General features: G+C 37.7%; 1 protein-coding gene across 1 annotated transcript in view; it reads left to right on the top strand.

Moving 5' to 3' along the window:
* The window catches only part of LOC118957515 (serine/threonine-protein kinase TNNI3K), a 37,009-nt gene extending 11,943 nt beyond the window's left edge, over nt 1-25,066 (top strand). The window contains exons 10-16 of the mRNA XM_036974310.1: nt 59-153; nt 485-634; nt 17,313-17,399; nt 18,071-18,127; nt 24,402-24,494; nt 24,594-24,651; nt 24,855-25,066. Coding sequence (XP_036830205.1) covers nt 59-153; nt 485-634; nt 17,313-17,399; nt 18,071-18,127; nt 24,402-24,494; nt 24,594-24,651; nt 24,855-25,053 — 739 coding nt within the window. The 3' untranslated portion in view covers nt 25,054-25,066. The remainder of the gene's footprint in view (nt 1-58; nt 154-484; nt 635-17,312; nt 17,400-18,070; nt 18,128-24,401; nt 24,495-24,593; nt 24,652-24,854) is intronic.
* The last annotated feature ends 1,201 nt before the right edge of the window (nt 25,067-26,267 follow it).

The following is a 26,267-nucleotide window of genomic DNA, read 5'->3' as shown; positions in this document are numbered from 1 at the left end:
GTTACCTTCTCCATCTGTACTGCTCCAAGAAAACAGCAGTCTCTACCTCTCTCCACAGTGCCTGCACCTATGGGAAGAGTCTGGAGATGGTCAAGTTCCTGCTCGGTCAGAACGCCATGAGCATCAACCATCAGGGCAGAGACGGACACACAGGTGGCTATGTCTCCTCGTTACCTAACCTAAGGCCAGGAGGTTTTCCCTGGCCAGGTCACGCGATCAGAACAATATCTTGACCCTAATGTTAAAGTATGACTGAGGCCAGGAGTTTTTGTTGACCAGAACTGAAGAGGAAAAGCTCTTGGCCCTACAAATAACATCTAAACCACCCGAGAGCACTTAATAAGATCTAGTTCCAATAAAAAAATGTTTTGCAGCAATAGTCAAATATAAAAAACGACCTTGACGATTGGCAAGGACTTCTAAACCAGCGGTTGATCTGACTGCTTAGGCTAATAACCTATGAACCCTGTCACTATCTCTGTAGGTCTGCACAGTGCATGTTTCCACGGCCACATACGTCTGGTCCAGTTCCTATTGGACAGCGGGGCTGACATGAACCTGGTGGCTTGTGACCCCAGCCGGTCCAGTGGGGAGAAGGAGGAGCAGACCTGCCTCATGTGGGCCTATGAGAAAGGTTAGTCAGTGATGGACACATGGGTCTGTCCAATGGGAGGCCAAAGACAAAGCTGTATCTCAGAAAGGCTAGATTTTGTAATTAGTGCTGAGATGATAAAATTTTTACTAGATCTCTTTTTCACAGATGATTGACTTTCCTTGAATTGTGAGGAGGATGGTTTGTAACTTTCTAGGAACTTTGCTAGGAAACCTTGACAGTACTGTACAGTGAGGGAAAAAAGTATTTGATCCCCTGCTGATTTTGTACGTTTGCCTACTGACAAAAATGATCAGTCTATAATTTTAATGGTAGGTTTATTTGAACAGTGAGGGACAGAATAACAACCAAAAAATCCAGAAAAATGCATGTCAAAAATGTTATAAATTGATTTGGATTTTAATGAGGGAAATAAGTATTTGACCCCTCTGCAAAACATGACTTAGTACTTGGTGGCAAAACCTTTGTTGGCAATCACAGAGGTCAGACGTTTCTTGTAGTTGGCCACCAGGTTTGCACACATCTCAGGAGGGATTTTGTCCCACTCCCATCTTCTCCAAGTCATTAAGGTTTCGAGGCTGACGTTTGGCAACTCGAACCTTCAGCTCCTTCCACAGATTTTTTTATGGGATTATGGGATTTATGGGATTTTTTTATGAGACTGTCTAGGCCACTCCAGGACCTTAATGTGCTTCTTCTTGAGCCACTCCCTTGTTGCCTTGGCCGTGTGTTTTGGGTCATTGTCATGCTGGAATACCCATCCACAACCCATTTTCAATGCCATGGCTGAGGGAAGGAGGTTCTCACCCAAGATTTGATGGTACATGGCCCCGTCCATACTTCCTTTGATACAGTGAAGTTGTCCTGTCTCCTTAGCAGAAAAACACCCCAAAGCATGATTCCACCTCCATTTTTGACAGTGGGGATGGTGTTCTTGGGGTCATAGGCAGCATTACTCCTCCTCCAAACACGACGAGTTGAGTTGATGCTTAAGAGCTCCATTTTGGTCTCCTCTGACCACAACACTTTCACCCAGTTGTCCTCTGAATCATTGGCAAACTTCAGACGGGCATGTATATGTGCTTTCTTGAGCAGGGGGACCTTGCGGGCCCTGCAGGACTTCAGTCCTTCACGGTGTAGTGTGTTACCAATTGTTTTCTTGGTGACTATGGTCCCAGCTGCCTTGAGATCATTGACAAGATCCTCCTGTGTAGTTCTGGGCTGATTCCTCACCGTTCTCATGATCATTGCAACTCCACGAGGTGAGATCTTGCATGGAGCCCCAGGCCGAGGGAGATTGACAGTTCTTTTGTGTTTCTTCCATTTGAGAATAATCGCTCCAACTGTTGTCACCTTCTCACCAAGCTGCTTGGCGATGGTCTTGTAGCCCATTCCAGCCTTGTGTAGGTCTACAATCTTGTCCCTGACATCCTTGGAGAGCTCTTTGGTCTTGGCCATGGTGTAGAGTTTGGAATCCGATTGATTGATTGCTTCTGTGGACAGGTGTCTTTTATACAGGTAACAAACTGAGATTAGGAGCACTCCCTTTAAGAGTGTGCTCCTAATCTTAGCTCTTTACCTGTATAAAAGACACCTGGGAGCCAGAAATCTTTCTGATTGAGAGGGGGTCAAATACTTGTTTCCCTCATTAAAATGCAAATCAATTTATAACACTTTTGACATGCGTTTTCCTGGATTTTTTTTGTTGTTATTCTGTCTCTCACTGTTCAAATAAACCTACCATTAAAATTATAGATGGATCATTTCTTTGTCAGTGGGCAAACGTACAAAATCAGCAGGGGATCAAATACTTTTTCCCCTCACTGTACACTGAGTAACTGTTTGTAATGGATTTTACTCCCCACACTGTCACCCTACCCCTGTCTCAGTAAGAATAAATAGTGAGAGTATAAGTAATAGTAGTGACTGTGTACTACATCGTAGTAGTAAAATCAAATCAAATCAAATGCATTTGTCACATACACATGGTTAGCAGGTGTTAATGCAAGTTTAGTGAAATGCTTGTGCTTCTAGTTCCGACCATGCAGTAATATCTAACAAGTAATATAACCTAACAATTTCACAACAAGTAGTGACTGTAGTACTACCCAGTAGTATTAGTAGTAGTATTAGTAGTCGTTGGCATACATGTAGTAGTGACTGTACCATTACCCAGTAGTAGTCAGTAGGGAACCATCAGGGCCCTCTACGCCCTCAGGGTAGATACAAATCTGTGTATATTTTTATATATTATAATTAGTAATTTTCTTTTCATTGATTTAATATTTTTTTTGCCTTAATTGTAATGATCTTCCTATTGAATTTCTTCAGTTTGTGTTGGGAAAAGAAGGGTTAATATCCAAGAGAAAAAAATATCCAATCTGAATTTTTCTTTGGTAGTCTCTTGATAGAAATAATCTAGCTGGGCTCAACACTCATTGACTAGGCGCTCAGGCTTTGAATAGACATTGACATTGACTTGATTAGAGCAGCATTTTGGAATGACAGTAGAATCAACCAATCACAAATAGTCTTGTAATAGGTGGGACAATTGTATGATGCCTAAGCATACGTCACTAATTCAGAGCCAATAGCAAGCCTTATCTTTTTTTGTCACGCTTGAGCCCAGCTAGCTGAGTGTATGTAACGATGGCGATGGCAACTGCAGAGAGAGTAATCGAGGACATTACCTGATTTGGTATGAAGAGAAAATTGTTTTGAAAGGCATTTTCAATAAAACATTTTTTTTAACCTTTATTTAACTAGGCAAGTCAGTTAAGAACAAATTCTTATTTTCAATGTCGGCCTAGGAACAGTGGGTTAACTGCCTGTTCAGGGGCAGAATGGCAGATTTGTACCTTGTCGGCTCGGGGATTTGAACTTGGTTACTAGTCCAACGCTCTAATCACTAGGCTACCCTGCCGCCCCATTATTATGCGCACTATCCGTGGATAACCGGCTGTGAGCTGACAAAAAAGCTTTACTGTTGGAATTGCCTACTCTTCAGCACTGATAATACTATAGCTCAACCTGGATAACTGGTTTCAAAGATTTAGCCTGTTAGACAAAGTCAGCACTTCGACTCCAAAACTCAACTTCACACCTGCGAGCTACAGTGAGTTTAAACCATTTGGGGAAACAAGAGTAGACCTTCTTCTCAACAAGCAGCGGCGCAATGAGACACTTGCTCACAATGATAAAGTCAGGCACAACAGGGAGATTCATATGGTTGTGTTTTTAGGCAAGCAAGATTTAGCATTCAGTGGACATGATGAGGGTAAGGAATCAGCTAATAAGGGAAACTTCTTGGAAATACTGGATTTTTTGGTATGTATGGCAGATTGTTAAACTGCCATTTGGCTATAGCTACCGTGTTCACAGGCACTTCCAGCGGTTGTAGCAAAATCCAAAATTACCTGATACATGCAGTCGCGAATGTAATGACAGATGTCATGAAGGAGGAATTTAAAAAAAACCTCCTTAGCAACCATCATGGTTGACGAGACGACAGACATCAGCAATGAAGCCCAAATGTCTTATGTGTTGCGTTACTCTAACGATGCTGGTGAGAAGGAAAGGTTTGGTAAATTGGAGGATGTAACTGAGGATAAACTGGCAGAAGCGGATGCTGCCCGAATTATCAGCTTTTTAGAGGAGTGTGACTGCACAGCCAAAGTTGTGGCACAGTGTTACGATGGGGCCACAGTGATGGCCTCTTCTATAAATGGAGTACAAGCCAAGGTGAAAGGAACTATCCCGCAAACTCTGGTGATGTCACAAGGTGCTGGTTTACTAAAAGAATGCAAGATTTTTGTAGTAGTAGTAATCATACATTGTAGTAGTAGTAGTATTCATACATGTAGTAGTAGTATTCATACATGTAGTAGTAGTAATCATACATGTAGTAGTAGTAATCATACATGTAGTGGTAGTAGTAGTAGTAGTAATCATACATGTAGTGGTAGTAGTAGTAGTAGTAGTAGTAGTAGTAGTAGTAGTAGTGGTAGGTAGTAGTAGTAATACATGTAGTAGTAGTAATCATACATACAGTAGTAATAGTCATACATACAGTAGTAGTAGTCATACATGTAGTAGTAGTGGTTGTAGTAATCATACATACAGTAGTAATAGTCATACATGTAGTAGTAGTAATCATACATACAGTAGTAATAGTCATACATGTAGTAGTAGTAATCATACATGTAGTAGTAGTAGTCATACATGTAGTAGTAGTAATCATACATACAGTAGTAATCATACATGTAGTAGTAGTAATCATACATGTAGTAGTAGTAGTAGTAGTAGTAATCATACATGTAGTGGTAGTAGTAGTAGTAGTAGTAGTAGTAGTAGTGGTAGGTAGTAGTAGTAGTAGTAGTGGTAGGTAGAAGTAGTAGTAGTCATACATACAGTAGTAATAGTCATACATGTAGTAGTAGTAATCATACATGTAGTAGTAGTAATCATACATGTAGTAGTAGTAATCATACATGTAGTAGTAGTAATCATACATGTAGTAGTAGTAATCATACATGTAGTAGTAGTCATACATGTAGTGGTAGTAGTAGTAGTAGTAGTGGTAGGTAGTAGTAGTAGTAGTAGTAGTAGTGGTAGGTAGAAGTAGTAGTAGTCATACATACAGTAGTAATAGTCATACATGTAGTAGTAGTAATCATACATGTAGTAGTAGTAGTAGTCATACATGTAGTAGTAGTTATCATACATACAGTAGTAATCATACATGTAGTAGTAGTAATCATACATTTAGTAGTAGTAATCATACATACAGTAGTAGTAGTTATCATACATACAGTAGTAGTAATCATACATACAGTAGTAGTAGCCATACATGTAGTAGTAGTAGTAGTCATACATGTAGTAGTAATCATATATGTAGTAGTAGTAATCATACATACAGTAATAGTAGTCATACATGTATTAGTAGTGGTTGTAGTAGTCATACATGTAGTAGTAGTAGTCATACATGTAGTAGTAGTAATCATACATGTAGTAGTAGTCATACATACATGTAGTAGTAGTAGTCATACATACAGTAGTAATCATACATGTAGTAGTAGTAGTAATCATACATGTAGTAGTAGTAATCATACATGTAGTAGTAGTCATACATGTAGTAGTAGTCATACATGTAGTAGTAGTAATCATACATGTAGTAGTAGTAGTCATTCATGTAGTAGTAGTAGTAGTAGTAATCATACATACAGTAGTAATCATACATGTAGTAGTAGTAGTCATACATGTAGTAGTAGTAATCATACATGTAGTAGTAGTTATCATACATACAGTAGTAATCATACATGTAGTAGTAGTAATCATACATTTAGTAGTAGTAATCATACATACAGTAGTAGTAGCCATACATGTAGTAGTAGTAGTAGTCATACATGTAGTAGTAATCATATATGTAGTAGTAGTAATCATACATACAGTAATAGTAGTCATACATGTATTAGTAGTGGTTGTAGTAGTCATACATGTAGTAGTAGTAGTCATACATGTAGTAGTAGTAATCATACATGTAGTAGTAGTCATACATACATGTAGTAGTAGTAGTCATACATACAGTAGTAATCATACATGTAGTAGTAGTAGTAATCATACATGTAGTAGTAGTAATCATACATGTAGTAGTAGTCATACATGTAGTAGTAGTCATACATGTAGTAGTAGTAATCATACATGTAGTAGTAGTAGTCATTCATGTAGTAGTAGTAATCATACATGTAGTAGTAGTAGTCATACATGTAGTAGTAGTAGTCATACATGTAGTAGAAGTAGTAGTATTCATACATGTAGTAGTAGTAGTAATCATACATGTAATAGTAGTAGTAGTAGTAGTCATACATGTAGTAGTAGTAATCATACATGTAGTAGTAGTAATCATACATGTAGTAGTAGTAGTAGTAGTAATCATACATGTAGTAGTAGTAATCATACATGTAGTAGTAGTAATCACACATGTAGTAGTAGAAGTAGTATTCACACATGTAGTAGCAGTAATCATACATGTAGTAGTAGTAGTACTCATACATGTAGTAGTAGTAATCATACATGTAGTAGTAGTAATCATACATGTAGTAGTAGTAGTAGTAGTATTCATACATGTAGTAGTAGTAATCATACATGTAGTAGTAGTAGTAGTATTCATACATGTAGTAGTAGTAATCATACATGTAGTAGTAGTAGTAGTAGTAGTAGTATTCATACACGTAGTAGTAGTAATCATACATGTAGTAGTAGTAGTAGTAGTATTCATATATGTAGTAGTAGTAATCATACATGTAGTAGTAGTAGTAGTAGTACTCATACATGTAGTAGTAGTAATCATACATGTAGTAGTAGTATTCATTCATACATGTAGTAGTAGTAATCATACATATAGTAGTAGTAGTAGTAGTAGTCATACATGTAGTAGTAGTCATACATGTAGTAGTAGTAATCATACATGTAGTAGTAGTAGTAATCATACATGTAATAGTAGTAGTAGTAGTCATACATGTAGTAGTAGTAATTATACATGTAGTAGTAGTAGTCATACATGTAGTAGTAGTAGTAGTATTCATACATGCAGTAGTAGTAATCATACATGTAGTAGTAGTAATAATACATGTAGTAGTGGTAATCATACATGTAGTAGTAGTAATCACACATGTAGTAGTAGAAGAAGTAGTAGTCATACATGTAGTAGTAGTAATCATACATGTAGTAGTAGTAGTAGTATTATTCATTCATACATGTAGTAGTAGTAATCACACATGTAGTAGTAGTAGTAGTAGTAGTAGTAGTAGTAGTAGTAGTAGTGGTAGTCATACGTGTAGTAGTAGTAGTCATACATGTAGTAGTAGTAGTCATACATGTAGTAGTAGTAATCATACATGTAGTAATAGTAGTAGTTGTAGTAGTCATACATGTAGTAGTAGTAATCATACATGTAGTAGTAGTAGTAGTAGTCATACATGTAGTAGTAGTAGTAGTCATAAATGTAGTAGTTGTAATCACACATGTAGTAGTAGTAGTCATACATACAGTAGTAATCATACATGTAGTAGTAGTAGTCATACATGTAGTAGTAGTAGTAGTAGTAGTAGTAGTAGTAGTAGTCATACATGTGGTAGTAGTAGTAATCATACATGTAGTAGTAGTAGTCATACATGTAGTAGTAGTAGTCATACATGTGGTAGTAGTGGTAGTAGTAGTAGGAATCATACATGTAGTGGTAGTAGTAGTAGTTGTAGTAGTAGTGGTAGTAGTGGAAGGTAGTAGTAGTAGCAGTAGTCATACATGTAGTAGTAGTAGTAGTAATCATACATACATTAGTAATAGTCATACATACAGTAGTAGTAGTAGTAGTAGTAGTCATACATATAGTATAAGTAATCATATATACAGTAGTAGTAATCATACATGTAGTAGTAGTAGTCATACGTGTAGTAGTAGTAGTCATACATGTAGTAGTAGTAGTCATACATGTAGTAGTAGTAGTCATACATGTAGTAGTAGTAGTAGTCATACATGTAGTAGTAGTAGTAGTCATACATGTAGTAGTAGTAGTAGTAGTCATACATGTAGTAGTAGTAGTAGTCATACATGTAGTAGTAGTAGTAGTCATACATGTAGTAGTAGTAGTAGTCATACATGTAGTAGTAGTAGTAGTAGTCATACATGTAGTAGTAGTAGTAATCATACATGTAGTAGTAGTAGTAGTAGTCATACATGTAGTAGTAGTAGTCATACATGTAGTAGTAGTAGTCATACATGTAGTAGTCATACATGTAGTAGTAGTAATCATACATGTAGTAGTAGTAGTAATCATACATGTAGTAGTAGTAGTAATCATACATGTAGTCGTAGTAGTCATACATGTAGTAGCAGTAATCATACATGTAGTCGTAGTAGTCATACATGTAGTAGCAGTAATCATACGTAGTAGTAGTAGTAGTAGTAGTCATACATGTAGTAGTAGTAGTCATACATGTAGTAGTAGTAGTAGTCATACATGTAGTAGTAGTAGTCATACATGTAGTAGTATTAGTCATACATGTAGTAGTAGTAGTCATACATGTAGTAGTAGTAGTCATACATGTAGTAGTAGTCATACATGTAGTAGTAGTAGTAGTCATACATGTAGTAGTAGTAGTCATACATGTAGTAGTAGTATTCATACATGTAGTAGTAGTAGTCATACATGTAGTAGTAGTAGTAGTAGTAGTCATACATGTAGTAGTAGTAGTAGTAGTCATACATATAGTAGTAGTAGTAGTAGTCATACATGTGGTAGTAGTAGTCATACATGTAGTAGTCAAATCAAATCAAAATCAAATCAAATGTATTTATATAGCCCTTCGTACATCAGCTGATATCTCAAAGTGCTGTACAGAAACCCAGCCTAAAACCCCAAACAGCAAGCAATGCAGGTGTAGAAGCACGGTGGCTAATAAAAACTCCCTAGAAAGGCCAAAACCTAGGAAGAAACCTAGAGAGGAACCAGGCTATGTGGGGTGGCCAGTCCTCTTCTGGCTGTGCCGGGTGGAGATTATAACAAAACATGGTCAAGATGTTCAAATGTTCATAAATGACCAGCATGGTCGAATAATAATAAGGCAGAATAGTTGAAACTGGAGCAGCAGCACAGTCAGGTGGACTGGGGACAGCAAGGAGTCATCATGTCAGGTATTCCTGGGGCATAGTCCTAGGGCTCAGGTCCTCCGAGAGAGAGAAAGAAAGAGAGAATTAGAGAGAGCATATGTGGGATGGCCAGTCCTCTTCTGGCTGTGCCGGGTGGAGATTATAACAGAACATGGCCAAGATGTTCAAATGTTCATAAATGACCAGCATGGTCGAATAATAATAAGGCAGAACAGTTGAAACTGGAGCAGCAGCACAGCCAGGTGGACTGGGGACAGCAAGGAGTCATCATGTCAGGTAGTCCTGGGGCATGGTCCTAGGGCTCAGGTCCTCCGAGAGAGAGAAAGAGAGAAGGAGAGAATTAGAGAACGCACACTTAGATTCACACAGGACACCAAATAGGACAGGAGAAGTACTCCAGATATAACAAACTGACCCTAGCCCCCCGACACATAAACTACTGCAGCATAAATACTGGAGGCTGAGACAGGAGGGGTCAGGAGACACTGTGGCCCACTCCGAGGACACCCCCGGACAGGGCCAAACAGGAAGGATATAACCCCACCCACTTTGCCAAAGCACAGCCCCCACACCACTAGAGGGATATCTTCAACCACCAACTTACCATCCTGAGACAAGGCTGAGTATAGCCCACAAAGACCTTCGCCACGGCACAACCCAAGGGGGGGGGGCGCCAACCCAGACAGGATGACCACATCAGTGACTCAACCCACTCAGGTGACGCACCCCCTCCAGGGACGGCATGAGAGAGCCCCAGTAAAGCCAGTGACTCAACCCCTGTAATAGGGTTAGAGGCAGAGAATCCCAGTGGAAAGAGGGGAACCGGCCAGGCAAAGACAGCAAGGGCGGTTCGTTGCTCCAGAGCCTTTCCGTTCACCCTCCCACTCCTGGGCCAGACTACACTCAATCATATGACCCACTGAAGAGATGAGTCTTCAGTAGAGACTTAAAGGTTGAGACCGAGTTTGCGTCTCTGACATGGGTAGGCAGACCGTTCCATAAAAATGGAGCTCTATAGGAGAAAGCCCTGCCTCCAGCTGTTTGCTTAAAAATTCTAGGGACAATTAGGAGGCCTGCGTCTTGTGACCGTAGCGTACGTGTAGGTATGTACGGCAGGACCAAATCAGAGAGATAGGTAGGAGCAAGCCCATGTAATGCTTTGTAGGTTAGCAGTAAAACCTTGAAATCAGCCCTTGCTTTGACAGGAAGCCAGTGTAGAGAGGCTAGCACTGGAGTAATATGATCAAATTTTTTGGTTCTAGTCAGGATTCTAGCAGCCGTATTTAGCACTAACTGAAGTTTATTTAGTGCTTTATCCGGGTAGCCGGAAAGTAGAGCATTGCAGTAGTCTAACCTAGAAGTGACAAAAGCATGGATTAATTTTTCTGCTTCATTTTTGGACAGAAAGTTTCTGATTTTTGCAATGTTACGTAGATGGAAAAAAGCTGTCCTTGAAATGGTCTTGATATGTTCTTCAAAAGAGAGATCAGGGTCCAGAGTAACGCCGAGGTCCTTCACAGTTTTATTTGAGACGACTGTACAACCATTAAGATTAATTGTCAGATTCAACAGAAGATCTCTTTGTTTCTTGGGACCTAGAACAAGCATCTCTGTTTTGTCCGAGTTTAAAAGTAGAAAGTTTGCAGCCATCCACTTCCTTATGTCTGAAACACATTCTTCTAGCAAGGGCAATTTTGGGGCGTCACCATGTTTAATTGAGATGTACAGCTGTGTGTCATCCGCATAGCAGTGAAAGTTAACATTATGTTTTCGAATAACATCCCCAAGAGGTAAAATATATAGTGAAAACAATAGTGGTCCTAAAACGGAACCTTGAGGAACACCGAAATTTACAGTTGATTTGTCAGAGGACAAACCATTCACAGAGACAAACTGATATCTTTCCGACAGATAAGATCTAAACCAGGCCAGAACTTGTCCGTGTAGACCAATTTGGGTTTCCAATCTCTCCAAAAGAATGTGGTGATCGATGGTATCAAAAGCAGCACTAAGGTCTAGGAGCACGAGGACAGATGCAGAGCCTCGGTCCGATGCCATTAAAATGTAATTTACCACCTTCACAAGTGCCGTCTCAGTGCTATGATGGGGTCTAAAACCAGACTGAAGCATTTCGTATACATTGTTTGTCTTCAGGAAGGCAGTGAGTTGTTGCGCAACAGCCTTTTCTAAAATTTTTGAGAGGAATGGAAGATTCGATATAGGCCAATAGTTTTTTATATTTTCTGGGTCAAGGTTTGGCTTTTTCAAGAGAGGCTTTATTACTGCCACTTTTAGTGAGTTTGGTACACATCCGGTGGATAGAGAGCCGTTTATTATGTTCAACATAGGAGGGCCAAGCACAGGAAGCAGCTCTTTCAGTAGTTTAGTTGGAATAGGGTCCAGTATGCAGCTTGAAGGTTTAGAGGCCATGATTATTTTCATCATTGTGTCAAGAGATATAGTACTAAAACACTTGAGCGTCTCTCTTGATCCTAGGTCCTGGCAGAGTTGTGCAGACTCAGGACAACTGAGCTTTGAAAGAATACGCAGATTTAAGGAGGAGTCCGTAATTTGCTTTCTAATAATCATAATCTTTTCCTCAAAGAAGTTCATGAATTTATCACTGCTAAAGTGAAAGTCATCCTCTCTTGGGGAATGCTGCTTTTTAGTTAGCTTTGCGACAGTATCAAAAAGGAATTTCGGATTGTTCTTATTTTCCTCAATTAAGTTAGAAAAATAGGATGATCGAGCAGCAGTAAGGGCTCTTCGGTACTGCACAGTACTGTCTTTCCAAGCTAGTCGGAAGACTTCCAGTTTGGTGTGGCGTCATTTCCGTTCCAATTTTCTGGAAGCTTGCTTCAGAGTACATGTAGTACATGTAGTAGTAGTAGTCATACATGTGGTAGTAGTAGTAGTAGTAGTAGCAGTAGTCATACATGTAGTAGTAGTCATACATGTAGTAGTAGTAGTCATACATGTAGTAGTAGTAGTCATACATGTAGTAGTAGTAGTAGTGGTTGTAGTAATCATACATGTAGTAGTAGTAGTAATCATACATGTAATAGTAGTAGTAGTAGTCATACATGTAGTAGTAGTAATCATACATGTAGTAATCATACATGTAGTAGTAGTAATCATACATGTAGTAGTAGTAATCACACATGTAGTAGTAGAAGTAGTATTCACACATGTAGTAGCAGTAATCATACATGTAGTAGTAGTAGTACTCATACATGTAGTAGTAGTAATCATACATGTAGTAGTAGTAATCATACATGTAGTAGTAGTAGTAGTAGTTGTATTCATACATGTAGTAGTAGTAATCATACATGTAGTAGTAGTAGTAGTAGTACTCATACATGTAGTAGTAGTAATCATACATGTAGTAGTAGTAGTAGTAGTAGTATTCATACATGTAGAAGTAGTAATCATACATGTAGTAGTAGTAGTAGTAGTATTCATACATGTAGTAGTAGTAATCATACATGTAGTAGTAGTATTCATTCATACATGTAGTAGTAGTAATCATACATGTAGTAGTAGTAGTCATACATGTAGTAGTAGTAGTAGTATTCATACATGCAGTAGTAGTAATCATACATGTAGTAGTAGTAATCATACATGTAGTAGTGGTAATCATACATGAGGTAGTAGTAGTAGTAGTAGTCATACATGTAGTAGTAGTAATCATACATGTAGTAGTAGTAGTAGTATTATTCATTCATACATGTAGTAGTAGTAATCACACATGTAGTAGTAGTAGTAGTAGTAGTAGTAGTAGTAGTAGTAGTCATACATGTAGTAGTAGTAGTCATACATGTAGTAGTAGTAGTCATACATGTAGTAGTAGTAGTCATACATGTAGTAGTAGTAATCATACATGTAGTAATAGTAGTAGTTGTAGTAGTCATACATGTAGTAGTAGTAATCATACATGTAGTAGTAGTAGTAGTAGTCATACATGTAGTAGTAGTAGTAGTCATACATGTAGTAGTTGTAATCATACATGTAGTAGTAGTAGTCATACATACAGTAGTAATCATACATGTAGTAGTAGTAGTCATACATGTAGTAGTAGTAGTAGTCATACATGTAGTAGTAGTAGTCATACATACAGTAGTAATCATACATGTAGTAGTAGTAGTAGTCATACATGTAGTAGTAGTAGTCATACATGTAGTAGTAGTAGTCATACATACAGTAGTAATCATACATGTAGTAGTAGTAGTCATACATGTAGTAGTAGTAGTAGTATTCATACATGCAGTAGTAGTAATCATACATGTAGTAGTAGTAATCATACATGTAGTAGTGGTAATCATACATGTAGTAGTAGAAGTAGTAGTAGTCATACATGTAGTAGTAGTAATCATACATGTAGTCTGTAGTAGTAGTATTATACATTCATACATGTAGTAGTAGTAATCACACATGTAGTAGTAGTATTAGTAGTAGTAGTAGTAGTAGTCATACATGTAGTAGTAGTAGTCATACATGTAGTAGTAGTAGTCATACATGTAGTAGTAGTAATCATACATGTAGTAATAGTAGTAGTTGTAGTAGTCATACATGTAGTAGTAGTAGTAGTAGTCATACATGTAGTAGTAGTAGTAGTCATACATGTAGTAGTTGTAATCATACATGTAGTAGTAGTAGTCATACATACAGTAGTAATCATACATGTAGTAGTAGTAGTCATACATGTAGTAGTAGTAGTCATACATGTAGTAGTAGTAGTCATACATACAGTAGTAATCATACATGTAGTAGTACTAGTCATACATGTAGTAGTAGTAGTCATACACGTAGTAGTAGTAGTCATACATACAGTAGTAATCATACATGTAGTAGTAGTAGTCATACATGTAGTAGTAGTAGTCATACACGTAGTAGTAGTAGTAGTAGTAGTAGTAGTAGTAGTAGTAGTCATACATGTAGTAGTAGTAGTAGTAGTAGTAGTAGTAGTAGTAGTAGTCATACATGTAGTAGTAGTCATACATGTAGTAGTAGTAGTCATACATGTAGTAGTAGTATTCATACATGTAGTAGTAGTAGTCATACATGTAGTAGTAGTAGTCATACATGTAGTAGTAGTCATACATGTAGTAGTAGTAGTAGTCATACATGTAGTAGTAGTAATCATACATGTAGTAGTAGTAGTAGTAGTAGTATTCATACATGTAGAAGTAGTAATCATACATGTAGTAGTAGTAGTAGTAGTATTCATACATGTAGTAGTAGTAATCATACATGTAGTAGTAGTATTCATTCATACATGTAGTAGTAGTAATCATACATGTAGTAGTAGTAGTCATACATGTAGTAGTAGTAGTAGTATTCATACATGCAGTAGTAGTAATCATACATGTAGTAGTAGTAATCATACATGTAGTAGTGGTAATCATACATGTAGTAGTAGAAGTAGTAGTAGTCATACATGTAGTAGTAGTAATCATACATGTAGTAGTAGTAGTAGTATTATTCATTCATACATGTAGTAGTAGTAATCACACATGTAGTAGTAGTAGTAGTAGTAGTAGTAGTAGTAGTAGTAGTCATACATGTAGTAGTAGTAGTCATACATGTAGTAGTAGTAGTCATACATGTAGTAGTAGTAATCATACATGTAGTAATAGTAGTAGTTGTAGTAGTCATACATGTAGTAGTAGTAATCATACATGTAGTAGTAGTAGTAGTAGTCATACATGTAGTAGTAGTAGTAGCCATACATGTAGTAGTTGTAATCATACATGTAGTAGTAGTAGTCATACATACAGTAGTAATCATACATGTAGTAGTAGTAGTCATACATGTAGTAGTAGTAGTAGTCATACATGTAGTAGTAGTAGTCATACATACAGTAGTAATCATACATGTAGTAGTAGTAGTAGTCATACATGTAGTAGTAGTAGTCATACATGTAGTAGTAGTAGTCATACATACAGTAGTAATCATACATGTAGTAGTAGTAGTCATACATGTAGTAGTAGTAGTAGTATTCATACATGCAGTAGTAGTAATCATACATGTAGTAGTAGTAATCATACATGTAGTAGTGGTAATCATACATGTAGTAGTAGAAGTAGTAGTAGTCATACATGTAGTAGTAGTAATCATACATGTAGTCTGTAGTAGTAGTATTATACATTCATACATGTAGTAGTAGTAATCACACATGTAGTAGTAGTATTAGTAGTAGTAGTAGTAGTAGTCATACATGTAGTAGTAGTAGTCATACATGTAGTAGTAGTAGTCATACATGTAGTAGTAGTAATCATACATGTAGTAATAGTAGTAGTTGTAGTAGTCATACATGTAGTAGTAGTAGTAGTAGTCATACATGTAGTAGTAGTAGTAGTCATACATGTAGTAGTTGTAATCATACATGTAGTAGTAGTAGTCATACATACAGTAGTAATCATACATGTAGTAGTAGTAGTCATACATGTAGTAGTAGTAGTCATACATGTAGTAGTAGTAGTCATACATACAGTAGTAATCATACATGTAGTAGTACTAGTCATACATGTAGTAGTAGTAGTCATACACGTAGTAGTAGTAGTCATACATACAGTAGTAATCATACATGTAGTAGTAGTAGTCATACATGTAGTAGTAGTAGTCATACACGTAGTAGTAGTAGTAGTAGTAGTAGTAGTAGTAGTAGTAGTCATACATGTAGTAGTAGTAGTAGTAGTAGTAGTAGTAGTAGTAGTAGTCATACATGTAGTAGTAGTCATACATGTAGTAGTAGTAGTCATACATGTAGTAGTAGTATTCATACATGTAGTAGTAGTAGTCATACATGTAGTAGTAGTAGTCATACATGTAGTAGTAGTCATACATGTAGTAGTAGTAGTAGTCATACATGTAGTAGTAGTAATCATACATGTAGTAGTAGAAGTAGTAGTAGTCATACATGTAGTAGTAGTAGTCATACATGTAGTAGTAGTAATCATACATGTAGTAGTAGAAGTAGTAGTAGTCATACATGTAGTAGTAGTAATCACACATGTAGTAGTAGTAATCATACATGTAGTAGTAGAAGTCATACATGTAGTAGTAGTCATACATGTGGTAGTAGTAATCATACATGTAGTAGTAGTAGTAGTAGTAGTCATACATGTAGTAGTAGTAGTCATACATTTAGTAGTAGTAATCATACATGTAGTAGTAGAAGTAGTAGTAGTCATACATGTAGTAGTAGTAATCATACACGTAGTAGTAGTAGTAGTAGTAGTAGTAGTAGTAGTAGTCATACATGTAGTAGTAGTAGTAGTAGTAGTCATACATGTAGTAGTAGTAGTCATACATGTAGTAGTAGTAGTAGTAGTAGTAGTAGTAGTAGTAGTCATATATGTAGTAGTAGTAGTCATACATGTAGTAGTAGTAGTCATGCATGTAGTAGTAGTAGTCATGCATGTAGTAGTAGTAGTAGTAGTAGTAGTAGTAGTAGTAGTAGTAGTAGTAGTCATACATGTAGTAGTAGTAGTAGTCATACATGTAGTAGTAGTAATCATACATGTAGTAGTAGTAGTCATACATGTGGTAGTAGTAGTAGTAGTAGTAGTAGTAGTAGTAGTCATACATGTAGTAGTAGTAGTAGTAGTCATACATGTAGTAGTAGTAGTAGTAGTCATACATGTAGTAGTAGTAGTCATACATGTAGTAGTAGTAGTCATACATGTAGTAGTCATACATGTAGTAGTAGTAGTAGTTGTAGTAATCATACATGTAGTAGTAGTAGTAATCATACATGTAGTAGTAGTAGTAGTAGTAGTAGTAGTAGTAGTAGTAGTAGTAGTAGTAGTAAACATACATGTTAGTAGTAGTAGTAATCATACATACATTAGTAGTAGTCATACATGTGGTAGTAGTAGTAGTAGACACTGCAGTAGTAGCACTACTAATGGTGACTTTGGTAGATGGGTATAATGCGGTAATAATGGGTTTGTTTATAGTGAATGCCACCGTAACAACCCTTTCTGTATATCCCTGTATCTGTGACCCTGTCCCGGTGTCCCTACCCCAGGTCATGATACCATCGTCACTCTGCTCAAACACTACAAGCGTCCCCTGGATGACTCCCCATGTAACGAGTACTCTCAGCCTGGCGGAGGTGAGTGGGAGAGGAGGGGATCGCTGGTGCACTTTGACTTCAAGGCCCTAACATCTAGGGCCATCTCATAGGGTGAATCTGAATTGTATTTGCTTGATTCCTCATGTTCTCTACACTTACCGCCTTCTCAAAATGCATTGGAGGAAAAGGTCAGAGGGGAGGAACCTCTGATATTCTTCTCCAATACATTTTAAGGAGCCAAGGAGAGAGGATGTAAGGAATTATGACAATTGAGAGAACTAATATTCTCTTTTCGATGCTATACTGTATGTCTTTGCTATGCTATATAATGTACATCAAATGCTATGTATCTTTAGGAGAGGCCAACAAAGGAGATGATGTTGACTATAAACATTAGTAATGTTCAAAGATAACACCTCACCAAGATGATAGAATACAACACAAGTGAATGTTATTTTCAAAAAATGAATAAATAATAGGTCTACAAAGGAGAGAATGTTGACTATTAATGAACATGTGTAATGTTCAAAGTGCAAGATAACACCTGACCAAGATGATAGAATACACCAAGATGATAGAATACACCAAGATGGCTGAATATATACAACAATGTACAATGTAATGTGATAATCTAAAAAATAAAGAATAAAGATTGAGCAGAAACATGGGCTATTTTCTTCATCCTGTTTATCTTGTCACGACTCTTTCAGATGGGTCCTACGTGTCTGTGCCGTCCCCCCTGGGCAAGATCAAAAGCATGACCAAAGGTACTGGAGTAAAGTGAAGCACATGACACGCTGTATCCTGCATCATCCAAGCAACACTTCACATCACTGTCAGCTGACAGTGACATGCTCACTGGTTACTGTTGCTATGGGACATATTAGAGTTTGTCTCCTATATGTGATTATATGGTAATCGACAATAGCAAACAACAGGCCAATGTAAAAAATAAATAAAATAACAACAACAAAAAGAGAGAAAAAAGCTCACTGGTTACTGTTGCTATGTGACTCAGGTAGGGCTGACCCTATTTAGTCGACTGGTCGATTGTTTGGTGGATAGGCTGTCGGTCGACCAAGATTTTTTTAGTAGACTAAATGGGGTTAGCAAAAAATAAATAATAATAATATTGTGTACAAGACACCTGTCTGATTGGCGCCTGTCTGAGTGGACTGATCCATTGTGGAGGCCATGGGGATGGCACAGTCCATCACTCTGTCAAGTGCTGCTGGAATTCTATATGGTTATATTACATAAGAACAATGACTCAACACTAAGAAAAATTATATTATTTTATAACAAATGCGCTTTCTCCCGCATTGGATAGTGATCGCTGTCCGCGGTTCAGAAACACATCAGTGCGCTGTTGAATTTCTGCCTTTTTCTAGACTACGTTGCTATGTGCAAAGTTAACCAGAACTAAACAATTCCGCAAATTCATTTGTTTTTAATCTTTGCTTTACTGTGATAAAGGCTTTACACTTTTTCCCATTAGAACAGCCTCTCTAGTATTAATTATAATTATTTCATGTTTTTTAAGCTGTTCAAAATTGTCAGAAAAATAATATTTATAACGATAATAATGCTCCTTTTTCTTGATCTCCTTCTTAATGTTATTATTATTATAATCATTATTAGAATAATAAGTAATGTCATTATCATTAGTAGGCTTAGTACTGTATAGCAGCCTTGTTTAAAACTTCTTATGGCTTAGATCCCGCTAACGGGATCGATGTGACAATAGCCAGTAAAAGTGCAGGGCGCCAAATAGAAAACAACAGAAATCTCATTAAAATTCCTCAAACATACAAGTATTATACACCATTTTAAAGATCCTACCACAGTGTCCGATTTCAAAAAGGCTTTACGACGAAAGCACACCAAACGATTATGTTAAGTCAGTACCTAGTCACAGAAAAACACAGCCATTTTTCCAGCCAAAGAGAGAAGTCACAAAAAGCAGAAATAGAGATCAAATGCATCACTAACCATTGATGATCTTCATCAGATGACACTCACAGGACTTCATGTTACACAATACATGTATGTTTTGTTTGATAAAGTTTATATTTATATCCAAAAATTTCAGTTTAGATTGGCGCATTACGTTCAGTAATGTTTTTGCTTCCAAAACATTCTGTGATTTTGCAGAGAGCCACATCAATTTACAGAAATACTCATCATAAATGTTGATGAAAATACAAGTGTTATGCAAGGAACTTTAGATAAACTTCTCCTTAATGTAACCGCTGTGTCAGATTTCAAAAAGCTTTACCGAAAAAGCACACCATGCAATAATCTGAGTACGGCGCTCGGACACAAAAACAAGCCATACAGATATCCAGCATGTTGTGGAGTCAACAGAAGTCAGAAATAGCATTATAAATATTCACCTACCTTTGATGATACTCATCAGAATGCACTCCCAGGAATCCCAGTTTCACAATAAATGTTTGATTTGTTCGATAAAGTCCATTTATGTCCAAATACCTCCTTTTTGTTCGCGCCTTGAGTTCACAAATCCAAATTCACAACGCGCAGGCCAGACGAAAAGTAAAAAAATTCCATTACAGTTTGTAGAAAAATGTCAAACGATGTATAGAATCAATCTGTAGGATGTTTTTGACATAAATCTTCAATAATGTTTCAACCGGAGAATTCCTTTGTCTGTAGAAATGCGATAGAACGCAGCTACCTCTCACGGGAGTGCGCCTGAATGAGCTCATGGCACTCTGCCAGACACCTGACTCAATCAGCTCTCATTCCCCCCTCCTTCACAGTAGAAGCCTCAAACAAGGTTCTAAAGACTGTTGACATCTAGTGGAAGCCTTAGGAAGTGCAATATGACCCCATAGACACTGTATATTCACAAGCATTTCGCTACACTCGCATTAACATCTGCTAACCATGTGTATGTGACAAATAAAATGTGATTTTATATATTCAATAGGCAATGACTTGAAAAACTACAAACCTCAGATTTCCCACTTCCTGGTTGGATTTGTTCTCAGGTTTCTGCCTACCATATGAGTTATGTTATACTCACAGACATCATTCAAACAGTTTTAGAAACGTCAGAGTGTTTTCTATCCAAATCTACTAATAATATGCATATATTAGCAACTGGGCCTGAGTAGCAGACAGTTTACTCTGGCCACCTTATTCATCCAAGCTACTCAATACTGCCCCCAGCCATAAGAAGATAACTACCATTGAGCTGTAAGCCTAAAACCGCATCCTGTTTAGTCTAAATACCGTAACTTACTTAGGCCTATATTTTAATTCTTAAATAGGCTACTGTATCAATCAATCATTAATTTGTTCATGTCATCACACAGCATACGAGTCATTCATGATTTGAAATGCAATCAAGAATTTCATATAAAATTAAGCCAGCCGTAATTAATTAACTTAAACAATAAATAAAACGTTCCAATTCGGAAATTGCATTCACTAATGAATGCCACTGTTTTTAGTCTTTGCTGTAATAAATAATTAACAAAGAAAACATTACAACAGACTCTCTGGCACACTTATAATTTATTGAGTGTTTACATTGTTCCAAACGCTCAGGGAAATTATATTGTATTCTATTCAGCACCTGTTTGGCAGAGACATAATATACACGCAGCGCTTGCTCCTCACCTTCTTTTTCTTGATCTCCAGGATTTTCCACAACTAGTCACATTTATTCCACACATCCGACTTCCCCTTTACCTCCTGAGCAACCAGTAAACAAACATTCCCCCGTTTCGAGTTTATTTCTCACTTACTCTGCATCCATTTTGCTGTCACATGTGTTCAGAGTTTGTAATAACCAATTTATTGTTGCGATTATGATATGCTATAGGTCAGGCCCTATTGTGTCCTATTCCGACGGAATTCGTTTTACTAGGGGAGGTCGGATAAACACAATTATGTGCATGAGTACAAAACACCACATCTGTAATTTTAGTCCCGTCCTAATCTGCCATGTCATTAATTTTTACATGGCAGGAGAGAAACAATTCCAACCAGATTAACCTTCTGTTTATTGGTGAACTCCAAGGTCTTCTGATAATACTAGTCCCGTGTGAATCGACATCCCTGTGTTTTGAAAAAAATATCTGAGTTTGACAGGTGTTGCTCTTGGTTTGGAAAAGATCACAATAACTGATTGGATAAAATTTAACTAAGTGCTACATATAAACGATATATTAATGGCCTACATCAACTATCACAGTGAATGTTTTTGTTTATATGTTTTGTGCGTATTAATTGAATATTGCCAAATGCATCATTAAAACAAAATATTGTGCCTATTTAATGCAACTCTTGCTTTTAATAGATCACAAAGCAGCATACAACTGACCTAAATGTTTGAAATTATAAATTCACTTTCTCATCTAAACCCTTAATTTTTTTTACTGTTTAGCTCACATCTGGGGGCATTTAGCAAGTACTGCAGATTGCTAAAATATCCGAATCATTATGATCACACTTTCTCAATTCAAATATTACAGCGACACTATACCAAAGATGGTTTGGTACAGTTAAGAAACTTGGGAACCAAGCTCAAGTTGTAGGTGTGGCCCTATCACCTGGACATGTTGTATCTTCATGCCTAGAATAGAAACCTCCAGGCTTCCGTCAAAACTGTCAATTTATAGAAAATATATTTTAAAATTACAGGGGAAAAAATTAATCCTGTCCGATTCGTACTCTGGAATAACGGACATTCTGAAGTAATAATTAGATAACCAATGTTCTCTAATAATACTAGTCCCGTGAGAATAGGTCTTTGGTCACGTACATGCGATGCATACATGTGTCACGTTAAGAGGTTTAGGGAATAGGGACTGTTTTTCCTAAACAAATCAGGGATTTTGGTAACAGAACTTTTCAGTCAGAAATTGTGTAATTACAGTGCATTCGGAAAGTATTCCCCTTGACAATTTCCAAATTTTGTTACGTCACAGCCTCATTCTAATATGGATTAAATCATTTATTTTCCCTTCATCAATCAACACACAATATCCCATAATGACAAAGCAAAAACATTTATTTTGAATTTTGTGCAAATGTAGTACAAATACAAAACTGAAACATCACATTTACATAACTATTCAGACCCTTTACTCAGTACTTTGTTGAAGCACCTTTGGCATTGATTACAGCCTCGAGTCTTCTTGGGTATGATGCTATAAACTTGGTACACCTGTATGTGGAGAGTTTCTCCCATTCTTCTCTGCAGATCCTCTCAAACTCTGTCAGGTTGGATGGGGAGCGTCACTGCACAGCTATTTTCAGGTCTCTCAAGAGATGTTCGATCGGGTTTAAGTAAGGGCTCTGGCTGGGCCACTCAAGGACATTCAGGGACTTGTCCCGAAGCCACTCCTGTGCTTAGTTTCGTTGTCCTGTTGGAAGGTAAACCTTCGCCCCCAGTCTGAGGTCCTGAGTGCTCTGGAGCAGGTTTTCATCAAGGATCTCTCTGTACTTTGCTACGTTCATCTTTCCCTCGATCCTGACTAGTCTCCCAGTCCCTGCCGCTGAAAAACATCCCTACAGCATGATGCTGTCACCACTATGCTTCACCGTAGGGATGGTGCCAGGTTTAGTCCAGACGTGACGCTTGGCATTCAGGCCAATCTTTTTTCTCATGGTCTGAGAGTCTTTAGGTGCCTTTTGGCAAACTCCAACCTGGCTTTCATGTCCCTATTACTGAGGAGTGGCTTCCGTCTGGCCACTGCCATAAAGGCCTGATTGGTGGAGTGCTGCAGAGGAGGTTGTTCTTTTGGAAGGTTCTCGCATCTCCACAGAGGAATTCTGGAGCTCTGTCAGAGTGACCAACTGGTTCTTGGTCACCTCCCTGACCAAGGCCCTTCTCCCCTGATTGCTCAGTTTGGCCGGGCGGCCAGCGCTAGAAAGAGTCTTTGTGGTTCTAAACTTCTTCTATTTAAGAATGATCGAGACCCCTGTGTTCTTGGGGACCTTCAATGCTGCAGAAATGTTTTGGTACCCTTCCCCAGATCTGTGCCTCAACACAATGCTGTCTCGGAGCTCTACGGACTATTCCTTCGACCTCATGGCTTTGTTTTTTCTCTGACATGCACTGTCAAATGTGGGACCTTATATAGACAAGTGTGTGCCTTTCCAAATCAAGTCCAATCAATTGAATTGACCACAGGTGGACTCCACTCAAGTTGTAGAAACATCTCAAGGATGATCATTGGAAACACAAATTCGATTCTCATAGCAAAGGGTCTGAATATTTATATAAATAAGGTATTTTGTTTTATTATTTGTATATACATTTGCTAAAATAAAATAAAAACAGTTTTCGCTTTGTCGTTATGGGGTATTATGTGTAGATTTAATCAATTTTAGAATAAGGCTGTAACATCACAAAAATGTGAAAAAAAGGGAAGGGGTCTGAATACTTTCCGAATGCAGTGCATCTTGCAGCTTCAGCAACACAGACAACGTGTTAAACACTTTGATGTTCTGTGGTGGTCGCTGCAGCAGGGAGGAGCTAGAGACAACGGGTGCTCGTCATGCTGTCACTCGCTGTCTTTTTTTTTTAACACAGCGCAGCAAGTCTGAGCCAGGCCCGGCACAATCAAATCAACTGCTGACCGGACTCCCTCTAGTAATTTGTGTGTCTTAATTATTTAATCAAACAGTGTGCTTAAAGTATCAGACAAGCTCAGTGAATATAATTGATTTGACTTAAACACATAGAATGGGTCAATGTATGGAAAAATACAAGTTTTAAACAATTTCAACCAATCGACTGGTCAAATGAACAGACAACTCATGTTCGACAAAGGTTTAGTCGGGGACAGCTCTAGACTCCGTGTGTCTTTTAATTATGATCTGGTAATCAATATAGTAAACACCAGGCTAATGATAATCTGTTGACTGACTGATGGTCAATTATATATTTTCCTAGTTTAGCCTACCTGATGTCTGTTTGTTTTTGCCAAATTTCTTGATCATTGATCACTTGATTCAAAATGAGATTCAAATGACCTTGAACATTTTATTATCTCTCTTTAGAAAAGGCAGATGTTCTTCTCCTCCGGGCCAGCCTCCACTCAAGCTTCCAACTGCAGCTCTCTGACCTGGAGTTCAATGAGATCATTGGTTCAGGTATTACGGACAGATTCAACACTATACTGTTTTCCTTGACAACATGGTTTATGCACATACAGACTATATTGAATAGTAGAATATATTTTCTACCCACAGGCTCATTTGGAAAGGTCTATAGAGGCAAGTGTAAGAACAAGGTCGTTGCCATCAAAAGGTAGGTAGGCCTAAGGGTTAAAATCACTTACATTGGTTAGCACTGTTCTTGGCTCGCAAAACGAATGAAAATACGAACAACTAAAATACAACATAAAATGCTAAAATACAAACTACTTAAAAACAAACTACTAAAATATTAAATAAAATGCTAAGACACAAATTAAATAAATATGAACTAACTTTTAATTCTCCTCTCTATAGGTATCGGGCCAACACGTACTGCTCCAAGTCAGACGTGGACATGTTCTGCAGGGAGGTGTCCATCCTGTGTCGTCTCAACCACCCCTGTGTCATCCAGTTTGTGGGGGCATGTCTGGATGACCCCAGCCAGTTCGCCATAGCCACCCAATATGTCTCCGGGGGCTCCCTGTTCTCCCTGCTGCACGAGCAGAAGAGGTGAGGCCCTAAGCTGATCTCAGACCTGTCATTTGACCTCACTGTTACTGTGTTTATAGCGCTGTCAATGTCCAGGATCAGAAGAGGTGGTTCTGAACTGATCTTAGACCTGTCAATGGACTACTGCACTCTTACTCTGTCTAAACATATACAGCAGTTTCAGAAAATATTCAGAACCATTCACTTTTTCCACATTTTGTTACGTTACAGCCTTATTCTAAAATTGATAAAATATTTTTTTTCCCTCATCAATATACACACACAATACCCCATGATGACAAAGCAAAAACAGTTTTTTGAAACGTTGAAAAGGTACAAAAAAACCTGAAATATCCCATTCACATAAGTATAGAGACGTTTTACTCAGTACTTTGTTGAAGCACCTTTGGCAGCGATTACAGTCTCAAGTCATTTTGGGTATGACGCTACAAGCTCGGCACATCTGTATTTGTGGAGTTTCCTCGTATTTCTCTGCATATCCTCTCAGGCTCTGTCAGGTTGGATGGGGAGTGTCACTGCACAGCTATTTTCAAGGAAATTCAGAGAATTTTCCTGAAGCCACTCCTGCGTTGTCTTGGCTGTGTTCTTAGGGTCGTTGTCCTGTTGAAGGGTGAACCTTCGCCCCAGTCTGAGGTCCTGAACACTCTGGAGCAGGTTTTCATCAAGGATCTCTCTGTACTTTGCTCCATTCATCTTTCCCTTAACCTCTCTGGGATAGAGGGCGCAAATGTCCCCTTTGGCCAATTGCCAGGGGAAATACAGAGCGCCAGATTCAAATAAAATAATATAAAATTCAAACTTTCATTAAATCACACATGCATGATAGCAAATTACAGCTAAACTCGCTGTGAATCCAGCCAACATGTCAGATTTCAAAAAGGCTATTATCTGATGATAGCACAGCAGTAAACAAAGAGAGTAGCATATTTCAACCCTGCAAGAGCTACACATAATATAACATAACATAATATATCCAAAATGTCAATTTATTTGGCGCGTTTGATCCAGAAAAAAACAGCTTCCAATTTGCGCAGTCACTACAAAATATCTCAAAAGTTACCTGTAAACTTTGCCAAAACATTTCAAAATACTTTTGTAATACAACTTTAGGTATTTTTAAACGTTAATAAACGATCAAATTGATGACGAGTCCATCTGTTTTCAATAGAGGACGAGAGGAAACTAAAGCTACTTTTCAAGTCTTGGCCAACTCTCAAT

The sequence above is a fragment of the Oncorhynchus mykiss genome, unplaced genomic scaffold, assembly GCF_013265735.2.
Source record: "Oncorhynchus mykiss isolate Arlee unplaced genomic scaffold, USDA_OmykA_1.1 un_scaffold_453, whole genome shotgun sequence".
NCBI lineage: Eukaryota > Metazoa > Chordata > Actinopteri > Salmoniformes > Salmonidae > Oncorhynchus > Oncorhynchus mykiss.
This window is presented reverse-complemented; position numbering and strand designations above follow the sequence as displayed.